Source organism: Chlorocebus sabaeus, chromosome 2 (assembly GCF_047675955.1).
Source record: "Chlorocebus sabaeus isolate Y175 chromosome 2, mChlSab1.0.hap1, whole genome shotgun sequence".
Lineage (NCBI taxonomy): Eukaryota > Metazoa > Chordata > Mammalia > Primates > Cercopithecidae > Chlorocebus > Chlorocebus sabaeus.
This window is the reverse complement of record NC_132905.1, coordinates 25,471,727-25,488,254: the sequence shown is the minus strand read 5'-3', so window position 1 is coordinate 25,488,254 and position 16,528 is coordinate 25,471,727. Positions and strand designations below refer to the sequence as shown.

The 16,528-nt window shown below is 48.5% G+C and overlaps 1 protein-coding gene across 3 annotated transcripts in view; it reads left to right on the top strand.

The window, feature by feature from the left end:
• Positions 1-16,528, top strand: part of ARHGAP40 (Rho GTPase activating protein 40) — a 52,246-nt gene that overhangs the window by 26,378 nt on the left and 9,340 nt on the right. For 2 of the 3 annotated variants that reach the window (XM_073006668.1, XM_073006664.1), the window contains 7 exons: positions 1,184-1,404; positions 3,503-3,578; positions 4,065-4,213; positions 9,552-9,717; positions 12,658-12,749; positions 13,363-13,440; positions 13,830-13,989. In XM_073006668.1, coding sequence (XP_072862769.1) covers positions 1,184-1,404; positions 3,503-3,578; positions 4,065-4,213; positions 9,552-9,717; positions 12,658-12,749; positions 13,363-13,440; positions 13,830-13,989 — 942 coding nt within the window. The remainder of the gene's footprint in view (positions 1-1,183; positions 1,405-3,502; positions 3,579-4,064; positions 4,214-9,551; positions 9,718-12,657; positions 12,750-13,362; positions 13,441-13,829; positions 13,990-16,528) is intronic. The other variant, XM_073006666.1, reaches the window with a different exon arrangement.

Below are 16,528 nucleotides of genomic sequence, written 5' to 3'. Positions count from 1 at the left end.
CTGGATGCTCCATTTGTGGTAGGGATCTTGTTTCCTTTTACAATAGATTTGTTTAAGTAAAAAATGTAGCCCATAATTAAGGGGATATATTTGGTAAGGAATTTTACAGGGATAATTAGATAGAGATAAAAATTATAAAGGTGGTAGGTGAATGCCTACATTTCAAGAAACAGTGGTTCATTGAAAGGATTCTGTACAAACAAAAAAATGTCTGGTATTGTGATAGAATCAGTACCTCCACCAGCCAGCACAAGTCAGGAATAGACCCACAACGTTGCAGCTGCCATGGAGGCATCTGTTCTGGTTCCCAAGTGCAGGGAAAATGTTGGGGGAAGACTTGGATTATTTGCAAAACCCAGGCTGCTATAAAAGCAGTTTTGTTTGAGTTTTAAAAACAATTATTACTTTGTTGACTAACTTGGTCAACACTGGGTACAACTGTACACCCTACCAATCCTCTCGCACACGTGTTCAACTTCCAGTACGAGCTCTTGTGCATTTCCCCCATAAGGCCAGTGTTTCTCAAGTGTGATCTGAAGACCCTATTGCATTAGAATAATCTGAGGAAGACATTCCAAGTGCAGATTATCAGGCATGAGGCCTGAACTCCTGGAGCAGAATCCCTGGAGGTAGGACCCGAGATCCTGAAGTCTTAATACACCCTCCCATTCCAACTGATGGTTTTGCTATGGGACTATGACAGTTTCCTTAGGAAGCATAGCTGAGGGGACAATTCCAACACAAATAAGGTCTTGAATATGGAGGACTTCCCAAAGGGACATCAACACCCAGCACCAACTTCCCAAGGGGACACCGTGTGACCCTGTGGTGGTCTCTGCCAGATTTTGGAGAAGTGGGTTCATTACTTTGAAGAGAAGTGGGTCCAAAATCAGAACATGCAGGGCCCTTCAGCCAGCTCTGTTTTCCAGGGATTGCTATGTTATGGGTTGACATCCATACACTGACTAATGCCATCAGTACCCCCTACCGCGCCCCCAATTCTCAGAAGGCTCATTAGATCTTCTCCCACAAAGAGTCTGGTTGGTGTTAATAGGTCTCATGATCAGATATGCAGAAACTCCTGTGTCCAGGTGAGTGTGTGCTTCTATGCAGAACTTTGGTTACCATGTGTGGCTGAGTGCAGAGCTGTGTGTGTTCATCTGGGTTCTACTTCCATTGGCAGAAGGGGAAGCTGAATCCCAGTGGCTGCAGGACACAGGCCTATCTGGCCTCCTTGGTGGCCTTGGCTTGGACAGCGATCACAAGGAGCTCCTGTCCACCCTGACACAGACCCAGGTGGCCGCTGTGTGCCGCCGGCTGGACATCTATGCTCGCTCAGTGCGAAGACAACACAAGACACCTGCCAGAGATGTCAGGGATGTCTTCGGGGTCTTCAATTCAGCGGTAAGTGGCATATGGGTCATTGCAGGCCCTGTCTGACTGGGATCTCTGTGCTGCCACGACAGCCTGAGAGATGCAGTGATCCTGCTGAAGGGCTGTATTGGTATGTGTATGTGTGTGTGTGTTGGTGTGTGTGTGTTGGTCTGTGTGTTGGTGTGTGTGTTGATGTGTGTTGGTGTGTGTGTTGGAATATATGTGTGTTAGTGTGTGTGTGTGTTGGTCTGTGTGTTGCTGTGTGTGTTGATGTGTGTTGGTGTGTGTGTTGGAATATGTGTGTGTTAGTGTGTGTGTGTTGGTCTGTGTGTTTGGGTGTACGTGTTGATGTGTGTGTTGGTGTATGTTGATGTGTGTTGGTGTGTGTGCTTTGGTGTGTGTGTTGGAATATGTGTGTGTTAGTGTATGTGTATTGGTGTGTGTTGATGTGTGTTGGGGTGTGCGTATTGATGTGTGCATGTTGTGTGTGTTGCTATGTGTGTTGTTGTGTGTGTTGGTGTGTGTTGGTGTCTGAGTGTTGGTGTGTATGTTGGGGTGTGTGTGCATGTGTGTTGGGGTATGTGTGTTGGGGGTGTGTGTGTTGGGGTGTGTGTGTTGGGGTGTGTGTGTTGGGGGTGTGTGTATTGATGTGTGTGTTGGTGTGTGTGTTTTGGGGTGTGTGTGTTGGTGTGTATGTGTTGGTGTTTGTGTGTGTTGGGGTGTGTGGGGGTGTGTGTTGGTGTGTGTGTTTTGGGGTGTGTGTGTTGGTGTGTATGTGTTGGTGTTTGTGTGTGTTGGGGTGTGTGGGGGTGTGTGTTGGTGTGTGTGTTGTGTGTGTGTTGGTGTGTGTGTATTTAGAGTGCATTGGCTTGCACACATATGTCTCCCTGCCTTCCACTATGTCCCTACATTGCATGTAGGTCTTCACCTCCCATGCATGCCACTGTGTATATACCTGTTGCCACTGTGTGTCCTTGGGTGAGCCTGAAAGCCTAGGTTCTTCCTATATAATTGTTATCAGTGCAGGGCAGGCAAGCCCCAAAATTGGGTATTAGCTATGGAAGCTTTTAGTTTCACTCAGGAAAGAATCCAAGAGTGAGCTGGTGGTAGAAGAAAACAATTTTATGGAGGCGGCCGTGATACAGTAGCGTGACTGCTGCTGCAAAGCAGGGCCACCTATAGGCAGTGTGTGCAGAGCAGCAGCTCAGGGGCAGGACCAGCCCGTAGGCAGTGTGTCCAGAGTAGCAGCTCAGGGGCAGGGCCACCCTATAGGCAGTGTGTGCAGAGCAGCAGCTCAGGAGCAGTTCTACCTTTTAATTAAATGCAAATTAAGGAGTGAGTTATTCAGAAATTTCTAGAAAAGGGGCACTAATTTCCAGGTGTTGCCATGGCAATGGTAAACTGTCATGGCACTGTGGGCATGTCTTATGGAGAGGTGTTTTTGCCTCTTCCTTGTTTCAGCCAAAGTCCCACCTCCTACCTCATTATCAGTACAAAATACTTTTGTTTGTTTGTTTGTTTGTTTTTTGCGACTGAGTCTCTCTCTGTCGCCCAGGCTGGAGTGCAGTGGCGTGATCTCGGCTCACTGCAAGCTCCACCTCCCGGGTTCACGCCATTCTCCTGCCTCAGCCTCCCGAGTAGCTGGGACTACAGGCGCCTGCCACCTCGCCCGGCTAATTTTTTGTATTTTAGTAGAGGCGGGGTTTCACCATGTTAGCCAGGATGGTCTCTATCTCCTGACCTCATGATCCACCTGCCTCGGCCTCCCAAAGCGCTGGGATTACAGGCGTAAGCCACGGCACCCGGCCGGCACAAAATATTTTTTATTGTCACTGTGTATCCTGCTGACACTTGAAGCCTGATCGGTTGTGGGCATCATCTCTCTTGGAGCACCTCTGAAGTGGCATAACAGTGATTAAAACCACAGGCATTGGAGCCAGCCAGACTTGGGCCCCAGTGCCCATTCCCAAATTAGCAGCTGTGGGACCTTGGGCAAGTAACTCAGCCTCTCTGGGCTTCAGCGGCTCGTCTGTGAAAAGGGGTTGTGGGTGGCTCCTGTCTCCCGGGGTTATGTGAGCATTGTCGGCTTCCCACATGAGTAATTGGGCACTGTCTGTAATTTGCATAGAAAATGTCATCAGAGAATGGGGACTCTGGTATGAAGGGGGCCCAGCTCAGTTCCGAAGCCTCTAAGTCTCCACCAGGTAAGTGATCTTCATTCTCCAGGGCCCTGAGAATCGTCCAGGCTGCATAAAGGGCTGCTCTGTGAAGTAAGAGAATGTGCACACCTCCCAGCATTTCCCACTTCCTGCTGACTCCCTGCCTTCCTTGCTCAAGGGCAGTAGGGAGGAACCCTGAGGGGACAGGTTGGGCCCTTAAGTGAGTTGTTGCCATCAGGCCCATGGGCCTCAAGATGGGAAAAATCTCTTCCTGGGCAATTGGCCTTATCTAGGAAATCACTTCCTGGGGCAGTGAGGGTCCTAGCTATCATTTCCTGGGGGTAAGGGGCCATAGCTAGGAAATCACTTCCTGGGCAGTGAGCCTGAGCCCTAAACCTAATTATTTGATCCTGGGGCTTTGAACTTGAGTTGCGAGATCACTTCTTAGGACTAAGGGCCTAAGTTCTGAACCCAAACACTTGCTTCCTGGCAGCCACTTCTCACTGCCTTTCTGCTTTGTTTCCCCCGAAGCAGCAGAGCCTGGGGGGCCGCAGGAGCAGGCTGGGAGGGAAGAAGCCTTCAACATGGACTCTGCCTACTCAGAACAAGCTGCGGTGCTCCTGCAGAAGAGCAGGCCATCCCAGCGAGGCACCTCTGCCTGGGGCAAGTGTTCCCTGCCGGTGAGGATGCTGTCCACAGGGCTGGTGGCTAGGTCCCCCGTGCTCAGGCACCAGCACCTGTCTCTTCACACCTTGCACACTGACAGGCACCCAGCACAAAAGTTGTCCAATCATTCATTCATTTAATTCGTACCACAAATATTTACTGAGTGACCGCTGGGTGTCAAGACTGGGGAGCAGGGTGCTTACAGTCTAACAGTACTGTCAGTATTGTCTCCATGCTCTTTGTTTTTATCCTTAGAAAGCCCTTCCTCCTCCAGCAAGCTCATAACTGTCCATCAACATGTTTTTCTAGTTACTTTTAAAATTAATTTTAGTGCCTGGAGTGACAGAGAGAGACCCAATATTTTAGTTCTGTTCTTTCCTCCCCCCTTCCCTCCCTTCCCTCCTCCTCCTTCTTTCTTTCTTTCTTTCTTTCTTTCTTTCTTTCTTTCTTTCTTTCTTTCTTTCTTTCTTTCTTTCTTTCTTTCTTTCTTTCTTTCTTTTTCTTTCTTTTCTTTCTTTCTTCTTTCTCCTTCCTTCCTTCCTTCCTTCCTTCCTTCCTTCCTTCTTTTCCTTCCTTCTTTTCTTCCTTCCCTCCCTCCCTCCTTCCTTTTCTTCTTCCTTTCTTTCCTTCTTTCCTTCTTTTTTTTTCTTTGAGACAAGGTCTCACTCTGTCACCCAGGCGGGAGTGCAGTGGTGCCATCTCAGCTCACTGCAGCCTCAACCTCTCAGGCTCAAGCTATCCTTACACCTCAGCCTCTCAAGTAGCTAGGACTACAGTTGCATGCCACCATGCCCAGGTAAGTTTTAAACACTTTTTAGAGTTAGGTTCTTTATACATTGCCCAGGCTGGTCTCAAACTCCTGGGCTCAAGCAATCCTCCAGCCTTAGCCTCCCAAAATGCTGGGATTACAGGTGTGAGCCACTGCACCTGGCCGTTCTTTTTTCCAAAATATTCAGTTATCCCAGCATAGTTCCTTCCAAATAGGATGTAATCATTGATAGTTAGGTTTTTAAAGATTGAACTATAACTCGCTGTAAAGTGCACAGATATTTACCATGTACAGCTTGGTGTGTATGCCTGTGTAAATACCACCAAATCTGTACAGAAGCTTCCTCCCTTGCTTGATGACTTGTAATACAGAAAAAAAAAAAAAAAAGAAAGAAACCTCCTACCCCACCTGAGCTCCCCCATGTCCTTCCCGGGTAATTCCTTTCCCTGCAGAATAACCACTATTCTGACTTCTCTCATAGAGTAAATATAGTCTTTCACAGTCCCTCTATTACTAAAGGAAGTATTTCTTCTTTGACCACGTGATGATGCAGTTGATGCAATCTTAGGTAACATTTTACTGAGGGCTGCCCTGGCCCAGGACGTTGTTCCCAAGGCTTCCAGTGCCCTCATTGCTCCCTGACTGTATGATAGAAAAAAAGAGAAATAGGGTCGGGCACAGTGGCTCATGCCTGTAATCCCAGCAATTTGGGAGACCAAGGTGAGAGGATTGCTTGAGTCTAGGAGTTTGAGACCAGCTTGGCCAACATGACAATACCGCATCTCTACAAAAAATTTTTGAAATAGCCAGGCATGATGGTGCAGGCCTGTAGTCTTAGCCACTTGGGAGGCTGAGGCAGGAGGATCACTTACACCTGGAGGTTGAAGCTACAGTGAGCTATGACTGTACCACTGCTCTCCAGCCTGGGCCACAGAGTAAGACCCTGTCTCAAAAAAAAAAAAAAAAAAAAAAAAAAAGACAGAAGTGGCATGTGTTAGTCTGTTTTCACACTGCTGATAAAGACATGAAAGAGGTTTAATGGACTTATGGATCCACATGGCTGTGGAGGCCTCACAATCATGGTGGAAGGTGAAAGGCATGTCTCACATGGTGGCAGACAAGAGAAGAGAGCTTGTGCAGGGAATCTCCCCTTTTTAAAACCATCAGATCTCGTGAGACTTACTCACTATCACGAGAACAGCCCGGGAAAGACCTGCCCCGGTGATTCTGTTACCTCCACAGGGCCCCTCCCACAACACATGGGAATTCAAGATGAGATTTGGTGGGGGACATAGCCAGACCATATTATGGTGCTCAGAGAGGGGAAGTGACAGAATTGGCTCCCACAAAGGCCAGGACAGGAGCACCTGGCAGCCTGACCCCGGAGCCTTCCCAGCTGACTACCACACTCTACTGCTTAGGACACCAGCCCCACCCCCTGCAGTAGCCTCTATTCCAATGTGAGAGTACTTCCACTCGTTCAGATGGAATTTTCTTAGGTCCGCAGCAAGTTGCAAAAACAGACCTCTCACGTACTCTACACCTAGTTTCTCTTAGTAATAATATTTTCCATTAGTGATAGTACATCAAATAAAGTTTATATTTATTTATTTTAATTTTTTTTTTTGAAACAGAGTCTCACTCTGTTGCCCAGGCTGGAGTGCAGTGGCAAAACCTCAGCTCACTACAACCTCTACCCCCGACGTTCAAGTGATTCTCGTGCCTCTGCTTCCCGAGTAGCTGTGACTATAGACACGTGCTACCACATCCAGCTAATGTTTGTAGTTTTAGTAGAGACAGGGTTTTACCATGTTGGCCAGGCTGGTCTCGAACTCCTGACCTCAGGTCATCTGCCTGCCTCAGCCTCCCAAAGTGTTAGGATTACAGGCGTGAGCCACTGCACCTGGCCTAAATTTTTTCTTTTTTTGAGACAGAGTCTCGCTCTGTTACCTAGGCTGGAGTGCAGTGGTACAATCTCGGCTCACTGCAAGCTCTGCCTCCTGGGTTCATGCCATTCTCCTGCCTTAGCCCCCAAGTAGCTGGGACTACAGGCACCCACTACCATGCCTGGCTAATTTTTTGTATATTTAGTAGAGACAGGGTTTCACCATATTAGCCAGGATGGTCCCGATCTCCTGACCTTGTGATCCACCCACCTCACCCTCCCAAAGTGCTGGGATTACAGGCGTGAGCCACTGTGCCTGGCCTAAAATTTTTTAATAATGAGTTTCTATTTCTAAAACATCAGAGATAATTAATATTCAACATTATCTTGTCTTTTTCTTTGACAGTGTTTCTCCATTAAATTATGAATGATGATAATAATTAATCACGCTAAAGGGCCAGGCATGGTGGCACACACCTGTAATGCCAGCACTTTGGAAGGCCGAGGTGGGAGGATCACTTGAGGCCAGAAATTTGAGACCAGCCTGGGCAACATAGCAAGACCCCATCTCTAAAAAAATTTTTTTAAATTGGTTGTGGGCCAGGCATGGTGGCTCATGCCTGTAATCCCAGCACTTTGGGAGGCCGAGGCAGGTGGATCACTTGAGGTCAGGAGTTTGAGACCAGCTGGGCCAACATGGTGAAACCCCATACCTACTAAAAATACAGAAGTTAACTGGGTGTGGGGGTGCACAACTATAATCCCAGCTACTTGGGAGGCTGAGGCAGGAGAATTGCTTGAACCTGGGAGACAGAGATTGTAGTGAGCAGAGATCATGCCACTGCACTCCAGCCTGTGTGGCAGATTGAGACTCCGTCTCAAAAAAAAAAAAAAAAAAAAAAAATAGTTGGGTGTGGTGGTGTGTGCCTGTAATCTTAGCTACTCAGGAGGCTGGGGCAGGAGGATCACTTGAGCCCAGGAGTTCAAGGTTATAGTGAGCTGTGATTGCGCCCCTGCACTGCAGCCTGGGCGACAGAGCAAGGCTCTCCTGTGAATAATAATAATAATGCTAAAAGCATCACATATTGATCTTTTACCACACACTAAGTATTATGCCAAGTACTTCACATATTTGATTTAATTTCATTGTATTAAGCTGGTGATCATTGTGTTAATAAACTAAAAAGTAGTAATAGGTACTGAGTACTCACTATGTGTCAGGCACGGTGTTTCATACACTTTATTGAATTTAATCTTACCAACAGTCTTGTGAAGTAGATACTGTTATCACTTCCATTTTGCAGATGAACACACAGGTAAAATTATTTGCTTGCACTCACAGGTAAAGTAAGGATTTGAACCCCGGGGTGTGACTCCATAGCTCATGCCTCAAGCACTAGGCTGTATTATAAGCATCAATTACCATTTCTTTCCCTTTGAGCACTCACTCGAAAGGGGCACTGGGAAGTGGTCTGGCCACGCCCTCCAGACAGTGCTGAGCAAGCCTGGCCCTCCTGCTTGCCTTCTCTGACCTTGGACGGCAGGAAAGCCTGGAGCTGCCTGCAGATTCCCAATGTGGCCTCTAGATGGCAGGATTGAGCATTCTTTATTTCTGCGGGTGGCATGGCCAAGGCTGGGGACAGACCTGGTGAGGGAGAGGAACAAAGGACAAGAGTAGAAGCAAGAATAAGAAGCCCAGGCCGGGCGTGGTGGCTCACGCCTGTAATCCCAGCACTTTGGGAGGCCGAGGTGGGCGGATCACAAGGTCAGGAGATCGAGACCATGGTGAAACCCCGTCTCTACTAAAAATAGAAAAAATTAGCCGGGCGCAGTGGCGGGCGCCTGTAGTCCCAGCTACTCGGGAGGCTGAGGCAGGAGAATGGCGTGAACCCGGGAGGCGGAGCTTGCAGTGAGCCGAGATTGCGCCACTGCACTCCAGCCTGGGCGACAGAGCGAGACTCCGTCTCAAAAAAAAAAAAAAAAAAAAAAAAAAAAAAAAGAAGCCCATGGGGTGATCCCTCTTCTCCAGGTCCTCTTGTGGGAGGGCAGGCAGTGAAACAGTTTCCGTTTCTTGAGGCTTCGCTATGTGCTTGGGACTGTGCCAAGCACTTTATATCCATTAGGTCATTTGCTCCCACTAAAATTTTATGAGGCCGTTGTGGTGGCTCATGCTTGTAATTCCAGCAATTTGGGAGGCTGAGGTGGGAGAACCGCTCAAGCCCAGGTGTTTGAGACCAGCCCGGGCAACATAGAGAAACTCTGTCTCTACAAAAAAATGCAAAGATTAGCCAGGTGTCGGGGTACATACCTGTAGCCCTAGCTACTCAGGAGGCTGAGGCAGGAGGATCAATTGAGCCCAGGAGGTCGGGGCTGCAGTGAGCAATGTTCATGCCACTGTACGCCAGCTTGGGCAACAGAGCAAGACAGTGTCTCCAAAGAAAAAAACAAATAAACATGCAAAAACCTTCTGAGGTAGGCTCTATTTTATGATTATGGATGGGGAATCAGAGGCTCAGAATGTCACTCCGTTTGCAAGAGGTGGAGCTTGGACTTGACTTGAGGATGGACTCCTGAGCACCAGTTTTTATCCATGCTGCTCTTCCTTCCACCTAAATGCCCAGGGGAGAAGGGGGAGCCCCCAAATACCTATCAGACACATAGCCTGACAAATTGTCTTTACTTCCCTCTCTATTAATAGAAGTTTACCATCCCCAAAGGCAGACTTGGCGTGACGAGGATAGGAGACTTGTCCCTGCAGGATATGAGGAAGGTACCTTCTCTGGCCCTCATAGAGCTGACCGCGCTCTGTGACATCCTTGGCTTGGACCTGAAGAGGAGCAAGGCAGGGAAATGGAAAGCGGCAGGTGAGCAGCCCCGGCCCAGGGAAAGCCCTGTGGCCACAGTCCTGGCTTTCTCCCAGGGAGCTGTACACGAACTCTCCCACCAAGAGAGAGATGCTCAGCTTTGTTTTTCTTTTCTTTTTTTTTTTGAGACGGAATCTCGCTCTGTCACCAGGCTGGAGTGCAGTGGTGCGATCTCGGCTCACTGCAACCTCCGCCTCCTGGGTTCAAGCGATTCTCCTGCCTCAGCCACCCGAGTAGCTGAGACTACAGGTGTGCACTACCATGCCCAGCTAATTTTTGTATTTTTAGTAGAGACGGGGTTTCACCATGTTGGCCAGGATAGTCTTGATCTCTTGACCTCATGATCTGCCTGCCTCGGCCTCCCAAAGTGCTGGGATTACAGGTGTGAGCCACCGCGCCCAGCCAGTATGCTCAGCTTCTATATTCCTTCTGTTTACATTTTTTTCTGCATATGAAAACAATTCCTGCTCGTTGTGGGAAATTTGTGAAATAGAGTAAAATACAAAAAGGAAAAAACATAATTCAGAAAAGCACTTTTCGTGCATTATCTTCCTTTGTGTGTATGTGTATGTATCCTTTTTTCACCTAATATTATATAATTATGGTCTGGGAGCAGTGGCTCACTTCTGTAATGCCAACACTTTGGGAGGCCGAGGTGGAGGGTCACTTGAGCCCAGGAGTTTGAGACCAGCATGGGTGACATAGTGAGACCCTGTCTCTACAAAAAATAAAAAAGTAGCCAGGCGTGGTGGTGCACACCTGTAGTCCCAGCTACCCGGGAGGCTGAGGTGGGAGGATCACTTGAGCCTGGGAGGTGAAGGCTGCAGTGAGCCTTGATCATGCCACTACACTCCAGCCTTGGTGACAGAGATAGCCTCTGTCTCAATTCTATATATATATAGAACTATGAGACCCTGTTTCATAATTCCATTATATATAAAATAGAATATATTATAGTTATCGATCTATATTATAGAATATTATATATATAGAATTATGGACATTTTCCAGTTATTGTGTCATTTAGTTGTTGTCATGATAATGCTACATAACAAACAACCCCCAAACTCATGACTTAAGAGCTCTTTACTCTTGCTCACGTGCTTGTGGGTACACTGGGCGTAGCTTGGCTGATCTAGGCTGGGCTTGGCTCCAAGTTGTTGGCTGAGTGTAGGTCTGCTCTCAGGTCTTTCGTCCTCCTGGGACCAGCTGGCCGTCTGAAGGATAGTTTCATGGTGACAGCAGAAACTCAGAGGGCAAACTCTACCACACAATGCATTTTAAGCCTCTGCTTGCATCATGTAGGTTCCCATGCCATTGGTCCAAACTAGTCACATGGCCTAGCAAGTGAGGAGGGACGCTGTGCTTCCCTAATGGGAAGATTTGCAAATTCACATGGCAGAGGGTGTGGATACAAAAAGGGGTAATGAATTTAGAACAATAGTGGCATCTACCACAACTATTAAATATTCCTTGAAAACTTGATTTTAATTAATTAATTAATTTATTTATTTTTGAGACAAAGTCTCTCTCTCTTGCCCAGGCTGGAGTGCAGTGGTATGATCACAGCTCACTGCAGCCTCAAACTCCCCAAGCTCAGGTGACCCTCCCCGCTTCAGCCTCCTAAGTAGCTGGCACTGCAGGTGTGTGCCACCACACCCTGCTAATTTTTGTATTTTTTTTGTAGAGAGGCAGTATTTCCATGTTGCCCAGACCTGGCTCAAACTCCTGGGCTCAAATGACCTTCCCACCTCAGCCTCCCAAAGTGCTGGGGTTACAGGCATGAGCCACCTTGCCTCAGTGAAAACACGATTTTTAATCACTGCACTATTTTCCTCCTTGTGGATGTATTCTAATATATTTAACCATTTTGCTATTAGCGGACATTTTTGATGCCCATATCTTTCCTACTATAAGACACAGTCACTACTGCTGTATATATGCTTTTGAATGCATCTTAGATTACTTTAGATTACATCTATGAGTTAAGTTCTTGAGATAATATTGCCCTTCAGCAGTGTGCAAAAGTGTTCATCTTGTTGCATCATTGTCAGCATTATGCATTGTGATTTTTTGGTTTGTTTTGGTTTGGTTTTTTGGTTTGTTTCTTTAAAGACAAGAGGATGGTGAATAAAAAAGACCAGGGGGAGGAATCTAGCAGAGCTGGGGCAGGCCGGAGAAGGGAGAAAGAAGGAAGGTGTGGAGAAAATGTGGAAGGAGGAGTTTGCCTGAGAAGACTTCAAGCCAGGGTGGTTAAGATGGACCTGGGGAATATACTCTCTAGAACCTGGCCCATCCTGCAGAGCCAGAGCTCTACCCGGGGCTGCTGTTACATTTTTATACCTGGTGCTCCCTGAAGCAACAGCGTACTTCCCTTTCAATACTTTTTTTTTTTTTTTCTGTGGGACAGTTTCGCTCTTATTGCCCAGGCTGGAGTGCTGTGGTGTGATCTTGGCTCACCGCAACCTCTGCCTCCTGGGTTCAAGCAATTCTCCTGCCTCAGCCTCCCAAGTAGCTGGGATTACAGACACCCACCACCACGCTTGGCTAACGTTTTTTTGTGTTTTTAGTAGAGACGGGGTTTCGCCACATTGGCCAGGCTAGTCTCGAACTCCTGACCTCAGGTGATCCGCTCGCCTTGGCCTCCCAAAGTGCTGGGATTACAGGCTTGAGCCACTGCACCCGGCCCTTTCAATACTTCTTTATTCAGCTGAGATTTTCTGCTCTGAGACATATCTCCTCAGCAGTAATGTTTTCATAACTGCTGAGGCCAAATATTCTGCTCAAGAGGAGAGGTTTGGGTCCGGCCATTCTCTAGAGAGCTCAGTCCTTCCACAGGGAAAGGGGTCTGATTCTAGTTGCCCAGGAGATCTTGCAGGTCCAAGCCCAGTGGTCGTTCCAGGAAGTGAAACGCGCCTTCTGCTCTTTGATTTCCTGTAGAAACTCGCCTCTTCGGTGTGCCCCTTGACAGCCTGCTAGAAGCTGACCACAAAGTCCTCCCCAGCACACAGGTCCCACTGGTCCTTCAAGCCGTAAGTCGCCCCCAGCTTGAGTTTATGTAATCCTTCGGAGGCCGGCTCCGGGGACCATTGTCAGGAGACATCTAGCAAAGGGGTGAAAAGATGGGCTTTAGAATCAGGCAGACCTGGGTTCAAATTCTGGCTCTGGTGCTCGCTGGCTCAGAGACCCGGGTGGATTTTTGTTGTTGTTGTTGTTTTTATTTTATAAATTTTTGTCTTAACTTTTTTGTAGAGACAGGGTCTCACTATGTTGCCCAAGCTGGTCTCGAACTCCTGGCCTCAAGTGATCCTTGGGGTGGATTTTTTTTTTTTCTTTTCTTTTTAACTTCTGAATCTTCAAGTCAAGGGTGGATTTTTGAACTTTCATTAGCCTCCCTTTCAACGTCTGTAAATTGGGATGATGATAACAGTATCCTCCTCTTATCAATGATTAAATGAGAAAAATCTGTATGAAGCTCTCACAATGCCTGGCTCATGGAAGTGGTCACAAAAACTACTATTACTTTGAAGGAAACCCTTCTCCTGGTACTCTCTTCTTCCTGATTTTAGTGGGAGACAAACACACCATTTTGAATCCTGCTTTTCAGCGTTTCCTAGTTTAAGTGCTGGTTTCTGTCTCTGACAGCTGCTGTCCTGTTTGGAAAAGAGAGGACTGGACACAGAAGGCATTCTCAGGGTGCCCGGATCCCAGGCCAGGGTCAAGGTAGTGGTTTGGCTTCCCCCGCTTCACTGAGGCTGCATCTCCCCCATCCTCACATGTGTGTTAAGCCAGGAGAGAATCCAGTCCCTGGCTCGCCGGTGATCTATCTTTGGTCTCTGTGTGGGTCGAGGGTTTGAGAGGCTGAAGGTGGCACGATGAGCATGGTGGTGGAGAGCGTGGGCCCTGGAGTCAGACCACCAACGCTTACTGAGCAGAGCCCTGTGCTCAGTGATGTGCACTTTAGGCCATTTCGTCCTCACTTCAACCCCACGAGGGAGGTGCTCTTGTCGTCCCCACTTTGCAGATGAGGCAACTGAGCCCCAGAGAAGTGGTAGAGCAGCTTCTACCGGAGCCCTGGGCCAACTGTGTTTTTGTGCCCCTCCTTCCTGTAGGGGCTGGAACAGAAGCTGGAGAGAGACTTCTATGCTGGCCTTTTTAGCTGGGACGAGGTTCATCACAATGACGCCTCCGATTTGCTCAAAAGGTTCATCCGGAAGCTGCCGACGCCTTTGCTCACGGCTGAGTACCTCCCGGCCTTCGCTGTGGTGCCCAGTGAGTGTGCCCAAGCCCTTGGCCTGTGCAAGGATGGACAGTTGGATGTCACTGGCCTTGATTGGAGAGGGGAAGCCATGCAAAGGCAGGACTGCCTGTTCCTGGAAATGTCTGTTTCAGAAATGTCCAACCAATGGGGGAAGAAGCAAGTGTGAGCATGTGAGCCCAATATGTGTGCATATGCATGTGCACGTGTGTCCTGTGTGTGTTGTATGGCATGTGTGCATGTGCAGGTGTGTGAGGAGAGGAGGCTACGGTTTTGCACACTACAGTCCCTATTAGTTCTCACGTGGACGAGTGGACCGGTTTCCTTCACATCTTGACATCCATGGGGTTGAGCTTATCAGCATCGTCTACTTGTGTATCTGTGGACACACGTGTGTGCACGTCCATCTGTGTGCACATCTACAGATCGCGTCTATCTGTGTGCGCGTCTGCAGATCGCGTCCATCTGTGTGCGCGTCTGCAGATCGCGTCCATCTGTGTGTGCGCGTCTGCAGATCGTGTCCATCTGTGTGCACGTCTGTAGATCGCATCCATTGTGTGTGCGTCTGCAGATCGCGTCCATCTGTGTGCACGTCTGCAGATCGCGTCCATCTGTGTGCACGTCTGCAGATCGCGTCCATCTGTGTGTGCGTCTGCAGATCGCGTCCATCTGTGTGTGCGCGTCTGCAGATCGCGTCCATCTGTGTGCACGTCTGTAGATCGCATCCATTGTGTGTGTGTCTGCAGATCGCGTCCATCTGTGTCCATCTGTGTACACGTCTGCAGATCGTGCCCATCTGTGTGTGCATCTGCAGATTGCGTCCATCTGCGTGTGCACGTCTGCAGATTGCGTCCATCTGTGTGGGTGTCTGCAGATCCCGTCCATCTGTGTGTGTGCGTCTGCAGATTGCGTCCATCCATGTCCATCTGTGTGTGCGCATCTGCAGATCATGTCCATCTGTGTCCATCTGTGTGGGCGTCTGCAGATTGCGTCCATCCGTGTCCATCTATGTGTGCGCGTCTGCATATCATGTCCATCTGTGTGCGCATCTGTAGATCGCGTCCATCTGTGTGCGCGTCTGCAGATCACATCCATCTGTGTCCATCTGTGCGTGCATCTGCAGATCAGCATGTATTGCAAGGACCTTGCTCTATGTATAGTCTGCATATATATATTCCTGTCTGGACTTCTTCACAATCCACAATGTACAAACATAGTCTCTTCTGTTTTTCTCAGAAAAATAGAGCAGCTCTCCTGAAATCTCATTCATGACCATGAGGTTCTCCCTGTCTGTCTGAATTCTCCAAAAAGCTTCAAGGCTCAGGCAGTCTGATTTCCACCCCCAAGCTAGGGGAGGGGACAGGGATCCTGAGAAGTCTTCTCTGACCTTTGATTCTCACAACCTCAGTGTTTTGTTTTCTTTTTTCTTCTTCTTTTCTTTTTCTTTTTTTTTAAGAGACAGGGTCTTGCTCTGTCACCCAGGCTGGAGTGCAGTGGCATGATCCTAGCTCACTGCAACCTTGAACTCTTGGGTTCAAGTGATTCTCCTGCCTCAGCCTCCCAAGTAGCTAAGAATATAGGCACATGAGACCATGCCTGGCATACTTGTTTAAAATGTTTTTGTAGTGACGGGAGTCTCGCTATGTTGCCTAGGCTAGTGTCAAACTCGTGGCCTCAAGTGATCCTCCCACTTCAGCCTCCCAAAATGATGAGATTACAGGCATGAACCATCAGGCCTGGCCTCAACCTCATCGCAAAACATAAATCAGATCCCTTCCCTATGCTGTTACCCATCCTCCACAGCACCTTTGTAATAAGATTTCACTCCTTACTGGGCCCACCTGCTTCGGCTCAGGTCCTGCCTATTTCTGGCCCCCTTTCCTCCTGGCCTCCTCCTTCCCCACTGTCTGGTCAGGCCCTCCCACTTTGCTGTTCCCCCTCCTCTTTTCTTCCCTGGAGCATCTGCACTTGCTGCTGTCTCTGAATGGAACCTCCCTCCGCCCTCATTTGGCTGCTTCCTGCCTTTCAAGTTTCAGCTGGCTGTCAGAGCCTGTGAGGGGCCTTCCGTGACCCCACCCCCCGTGCTGCCTGCTAGCCTCTATAATGATGCAGTGATGCCCATCATACTCTGATTTATTCTTTGCTTGTGTATTGTGTCTCCCCTCTGAAATGTAAGCTCCACAAGCCTGCGACTTTATTTTCCTCCTTCACTATTGTGTCGCAGGTGCCTAGACTGAGCATAGCACCTGACAGATACTTGATAGGTATTTGTTGATAAGTGAGAGAAGGAAGGGAGGGAGGGAGAGAGGAAGGAAGGAAGGAAGGACTGAAGGAAGGAAGGAAGGAAGGAAGGTCGGTCATACGGGGTTGTAGGCCTGGCGCCCCGGGTGCTCAGCCTCTGTGTCTCCTATGCAGCTCTTCTCCAGGTTCCAGGCAGCTCTCAGCTGCTGGGTCTTGTCTGGCTCTGATGAACTCCTTCTTTGAATCTATAACTACTACCTCCTCCTACCCGCCTCCTCTCCCCGGAGATCCTGACACCAGGTGTGAGACAGC